This window comes from Eucalyptus grandis, chromosome 3 (assembly GCF_016545825.1).
Source record: "Eucalyptus grandis isolate ANBG69807.140 chromosome 3, ASM1654582v1, whole genome shotgun sequence".
NCBI classification, from domain to species: Eukaryota; Viridiplantae; Streptophyta; class Magnoliopsida; order Myrtales; family Myrtaceae; genus Eucalyptus; species Eucalyptus grandis.
Window position 1 is genome coordinate 32719003 of NC_052614.1, and position 6087 is coordinate 32725089.

Consider the following 6087-nt stretch of genomic DNA (forward strand, 5'->3'; position numbering starts at 1 on the left):
TTCGGGTCGTTGCTGTTCTTAATTTCTTCCATCTAACTGACTGATTATCCTTAGTAAGATGATATGCCCATTTATTCAATATACATGGAGTATTCACTAGCGGGAGTATTGTAATGGAAGAAATAACGGGATGTGATCTCTGTTCATTTCTTTTGCCCATCGATGATGTATAGAATAGTCATATCCGAATGCGATGCAGAAAGGCCAAATATATGCTCATACACCTCTACATAGACAATACTGAGGGAAAAATCACCATGGCATGCACTTTTTATGTGGGAATTATTTATGTGATTAATGAGAGGCACCCGATAACCCTGATGATCTAGATGATTATAGGATGAAAAATTCAAAAAGAATGATGAATTGATGTTACTGAACATCATCTGGCATCAGTTTGTTGTTTTTCCCCCTTGAATAAATTTTACATGCTAAGTAGTTTATCTACTTGAATGAATATCATTCGACTCGTTTTAGTGTTTTCTGGGTACTCTGAAATATCTCTGTAAACTAATGTCTCGGGCTGAGCAGCAGGTAAAAATGCCCCATCATGAATAACCCGGATTATTATGGCACATTCCAGGACGGTCCTGCCTTTCACAACCAAATAAAATGCATCTCTTTATTGCCAGGCCTGATCAAACTGAAGATTCAGAACTTGTGAAGAGACCTGCATACATCATTACAGGACCCACTTATTATAGTTTCCTTCTTGGTTAGTCTGTGGTAGTAAAACCAGGCTGAGGAATCTTATGTCACATGGGTAGAGGAGCAAGGCGTGATTTCACTCAATTACATGTTTCTGAATCTTCTTTTTCAACGTAGTCGATCTTTACTTGCGTCTCTGCATGATTCAGGCATCTGCTTTTGATATTTACGTCCTGCTTCGTTGGATGATCCACGCCAAAGAATGTAACATCTCTGGATTTCGTTTTGCTTTTTAGACACATTCCATAGAAGTGTTTCCCTTGCATTTCTTCTGGCTATTTCTAAGATTTATTTTGAGTCAAAAAACAGAGAATTCCGACACGTTAGAACACGTTGTATATTAAATATATATTTTTATATATACATAATAAATTATCATTTTTAATTATTTCAATCAAATTAATTTGAATCAAATTCATAAATAAATAAATAAATAAAGCCTAGGATGAATATACACTAAAAATATTAATTCGCTATTTATTAGTATTATTCATTATTCCAGTTTGACAAATTCAACTTTATTTCAAATATATATAACTCGCATGTTAGATATGTTGAAAGAGGAGAAAAAAAAAACTTAAAGGGTGAATTGCGTATCACGAGAAGTGAGAGTCAAAAGAAGATAAGACTATGTTTTTCTTCTTTCTTCATTTATTATTTTTATTATTGTGTTTTATTTTTTCACACACACACACACACACACATGTTGGAAACTCGTATGTCAGAATTCTGACTCGAGTATCGAAGAGTGACAAGAAAGTTGACAATATCGAAAAGTGACAAAAAAGTTGACAATGTGTCAGATTTTACGACACCTGTTGACCGAGTGTCGGAAAGTGTCCGAGAGTGTCAGATACACGTTGAAGTGTCCGACACGATAGGAAAACTTTTGAAGAGTGTCGGTACTTCATAGACTGGTATAGCTGTTAATTGTCACGTATTATTCAACTCAGTAATTTGATAGGTAAATTTAACGGAAACTAATAAAGGGCAAATTTGTCACGGATATATCGGTTTGGAGTTTTTTGGGATTAAAAAATTATTTTAGGGTAAATTTCTCACAAGTATACTAATTTGAGGTTTTTCACTGTTCTAATGTTTCTTGTGATAAGGGTTATTGAGTTTAAGGAGAGGTATCAAAGACCTATTTTTTAATTCATTTTTAACGGATTGAATCGCACATGGGTTAGTTTAAATTTAAAAAATTGGTTGGTTGTTATGGGTTTAGAATAGCAAAGCCCAACAAGATATGGATTTTAATGGGATAAGTATATTGAAAATTCTAAAATTTGTTGTCATGAAAGTACAATTAAGTTATAGAACTTGTCATAAAAATGCAATTGAATTCTAAAACTTTCAAAAATGCAATTAATTCTTAAAACTTGTAAAATTGGTCCAATCGAGTCATTCCGTTGAATTCATTTTTTGAATGTTTTAGGACTCGATTGTTCACTAGTATGATCAGTTTTATATCTCAATTACACTTTCATGAAAATTTTTATGATTTAATTGTATTTTTTGAAAGTTTTAGGACTCGAATACACTTTTATGACAAGTTTTGAGACTTAACTGTACTTTTGAACATTTCGAAACTCAATTGTATTTTCATGACGAGTTTTAAGACTTTCATCGTACTTAACCCAATTTTAATGCACCTACATTGGCAAATGTTGCGCCATATTAGGGGGAAAATGCTACAAATAGAAAGACTAAAATACAAAGAAACAAAAACTAGAGAGAGAGGCCCTTTTTACCATTGTCACCGGCTGGGTTGCGCACCCTTGGGGTTGATGTGGCGGCCCTCGTCACAGCCAAGCAAAGTGTGATGAAGGCCACCAGCAAGAGTAGTCAAGAAGGTTGTCCTTGGCTACGAAGGGGCAGTGCCCTTCTATATCATTACTTTGCCTGTGCAGTGTCTCCATTTCCCTCTCTTTTAACTTTCAAGGAATCAGTTTTTGTTTTTTCATTGTTTTCATTTTTTGTACAATAGGTTAGAATAATAAGTTGAGCATTCAAATGGTTGCTCTAATTTTCATCGTATTCAAAGATCGTTTGTTTAGTTACCTATCTTTTGTAGGATTCAATATCATAATATAAGCCAAACAAAGAGTCATGCGTAAATAAGAGGAAAACGAGGGACCGAATCCTAAGTTGGAGTTCGCCGACCGGAGGAGGGGCTGCATAGCAAATAAGAGGAATCCGAGAGGACCGATTCCGAAGTTTCTTTTCTTGGGTGGGAGAGCCAAAGAAGAAGCGCCTCTCGTCTCCCTTCTCCCTCCTTTTCCTCGCATTCTCGCCGACTTTCTCCGAGCGGTTCTCAAAAATCCCCCCACCAGCTACAGCAAACGGACAGGTACTGCTCCCCACTTCAATCTCTGATTTCGATGGCGGATTTTCATCGTCTCTCCCGATTCCTTCCTTTCCTTGACGAGTTTCCAAAACCCTAGCTTGCTCCCCCTTCTCCTCCTCCTCCTCGCTGCTTCGTACGCCTACTCCCGTGGTATGAAACTGGGAGATGGATCTTTGAAATAGAGTGAGAAGAGGGACGAAAACTGATTTCGTTTGGAAAGAAGATGGACATCCAGGATTCTCGCAACTGTGGAGAAGGTTCCTCCGAAACAAGAGAAGAGAGTTTCGATGTGTTTTTGAGCTTCAGTGGACGGGATACTCCCAGTGGCTTTGTGGATCATCTCCACCGTAGCCTCCTCCACGCGGAGATCAGCGTGTTGAGGGATGATGGGGAACTCACCACCGTGGGAGAGGAGAAAGGGCCGTCGCATACCCAAGCGATCAGGCATTCCAAGATCGCCATTCCGATCCTGTCAGAGAACTATCTGTCGAGCATGCCGTGCCACGCAAAGCTGGCTCAGATCGTGGAGTGCCACAAGTGCCACAAGACGACTGGCCAGATCATCATGCCGGTCTTCTACAGCGTCTCGCCAACGGTCGTGAAAGAAGGATCCCCGATTACAGAAAGGCTGTCGCCAGGCATAAAGACCTAAAGACCCTCCAGGAATGGAAGGAAGCTCTCATCCATGTGGGGTTCATCTCAGGGTTGGCGGGTAATCGGTGAGTGTAATTGAGTAAGTTCGATTGAGTAACGTAGCATTTAAATCCCAAGGTAGCGCTTACTTCAATTTAAGTTAATCTAATTAGACTAATGCTGCTAGGTGTATCAATACCTGATGTAACTCCCTCTGATCTGGTACTGAATGTGATCCGTTTGTTTCTATTCTTACTCCCAGCTTGCCACATTACTTAGTGCTTCGGTTTTGTCGATAAATTTCAGCGTTCTAGTGTTACACGTAATCTCATAACTCAGTTTTTCCATGTTGGATCACTGCATTAAATGGGATGCAGCGGTTATAGTTTTGATTTTATGTCAATATGGTCCAGGAGAATGTTCTTCCTCTTGTAATCTGCATCCACAAGAAATCTAACTCTTGCAAGAAAATGCCAGTGTAGAGTGATACCGATTTGCTTATTCTGTGGATGCAACTGACAACCTTTGCATCCCATCATATTGTGCTTTGTCTGTGTTGATTTAGCAAAAACACGTGCAGCTAATTGCGTGGCCTGTTTGTCTAAAGCTGATCGATGTATGATAGTTTTGTAAAGGAAAGAGTGGTCTTTTTCTTGCTAATTACTTTAGAGTTTCGACATTGTTGGACTTACATTAATCTCTGTGCATGTGACTTGTGCCCATGGGCACGCGTGATACAGCTCTAGCACAGATGCTTCACTCATTGATGAACTTGTCGCAAATGTGTTGAGGGCGTTGAACAGATACCTTGTTGACATCAAGCATGATGTGGAAAGAGTTATGGAATTACTAGATGAGGAATCTAGCGATGTTCGTGTAGTAGGAATACATGGCATAAGGGGCACCGGGAAGACCACAATTGCAAAGCTCATCTGCACAAGAATGTTTCATCTCTTTGATGGCTGGAGCTTTCTAGAAAGCGTTAGAGAATATGAAGAAAAACAAGTAGATTTAAAAATTTTATGAGGTCATGTTCCTCTTTTGATAGGGGAAAAATACTTATGGTGTATATGTTTCACAAAAAATAAAAAATTTGAAAAATATTTTCTAAAAATGATCATTTAAATTTTTGAAATAATTAGTCAATGAAATTTTTTCATTGTTGATAACAATTTATATATATTTTTCATAAATAATAAAAATATTTATTGTTCATTCGTTTTTGTGAGAAATGAAAGCAAGCATTTTCAAGGAATTTTTTTCAAAACAATTTTTTTTTGGTGAAATAAATTGATCCTAAATAAAATGATTTCTTTAGTTTGAAATATCTTGGTAACCCAAATCTTATATTCCATGTGTAGGGAACGGAAACACTTAAGGGAGTTGTTCTCAAATTTGGTTGTCAGTCACATCACAGCTTTGGACCAGCACATTTTGCGGGGACGTCGAGCATAAGATTCCTTTGATTGGATCAGGCGGACCTCATTGGAAATTTTAAGGGGTGTCTGTCAAGTTTAAGATGGCTCCATTGGCAAGGTTGTCCTTGGACTCTTCATGCTAATAATTTGGATTCGGAGGAGTTGGTTATTCTAGATCTTTCCCGGAGCATGGTCCATGAAAAATGGAACAGTTGGATTCAAATCCAGGTAGAGAAGTATATTATTTTTAATTTCATTTGTCAAATTGTTGTGAAAAAGTTAACTCTTTTCTTATTTTACTTTATGACAGAAAGCCAAGAAATTGAAAGTTTTGAACCTCATCGGTTGTGTTCACTTGATCAAAAATCCAGACTTATCTCATTTCAAATGTTTATAGAGATTGATTCTTGAAAGATGCACGTGGTTGGATGAAATTGGTCCATCGGTAAAAAGTTTGCGGTGCTTGGTTTCACTGAACTTAAGGTTTTGCACTGAACTCAAAAAGTTGCCCCATGAGCTAGGTTCCCTCACATCCTAGGTTCCCTCACATCCTTGGAAGATATTCTTATAGATGAAACTGCTGTTCAAGAGATTCCTATCTTCATCCGTGATTTGCAAAAGCTTAAAAGATTCAATAAAAGATTCCAACTATCTTTCATTAACCCAGCTGCCCAAATCAATTAGCCATGTAGAATCTCTAGAAGTCCTCACACTGAATGGTATAGAATTAACTAAACTTCCTTTTGAAGAGTTAGGAGTGCTGCAATATTTGTCAATAAGTAATTATAGGTTGATATTGAGCTTGCCAACGTCCATGGGGACTTTGGCTTTGTTGAGTGAACTAGACCTATCAAGTACTTGGATTAATGAATTATCTGGCACTATCAATGAGTCAAGTCTTTTAATATACTCAAAATTGATTTTACTTTTATAAAAAAGCTGCCTCCCGCTATATGAAAATTGAAGAGGCTTGAAGAA

At 37.6% G+C, this 6087-nt stretch overlaps 1 protein-coding gene across 1 annotated transcript; it reads left to right on the top strand.

The window, feature by feature from the left end:
• Positions 1-2951: 2951 nt before the first annotated feature.
• LOC120291365 (disease resistance protein RUN1-like) lies at positions 2952-5730 on the top strand. Its single transcript, XM_039308625.1, has 2 exons — positions 2952-3061; positions 3282-5730. The coding sequence occupies exon 2, from the start codon at positions 3282-3284 to the stop codon at positions 3708-3710; it is 429 nt and encodes a 142-aa protein (XP_039164559.1). The 5' UTR covers positions 2952-3061; the 3' UTR covers positions 3711-5730.
• The last annotated feature ends 357 nt before the right edge of the window (positions 5731-6087 follow it).

Excerpts from the sequence above, each read along its gene's own strand:
- LOC120291365 (XM_039308625.1), top strand. The coding sequence starts at position 3,282 with ATGGACATCCAGGATTCTCGCAACTGTGGAGAAGGTTCCTCCGAAACA.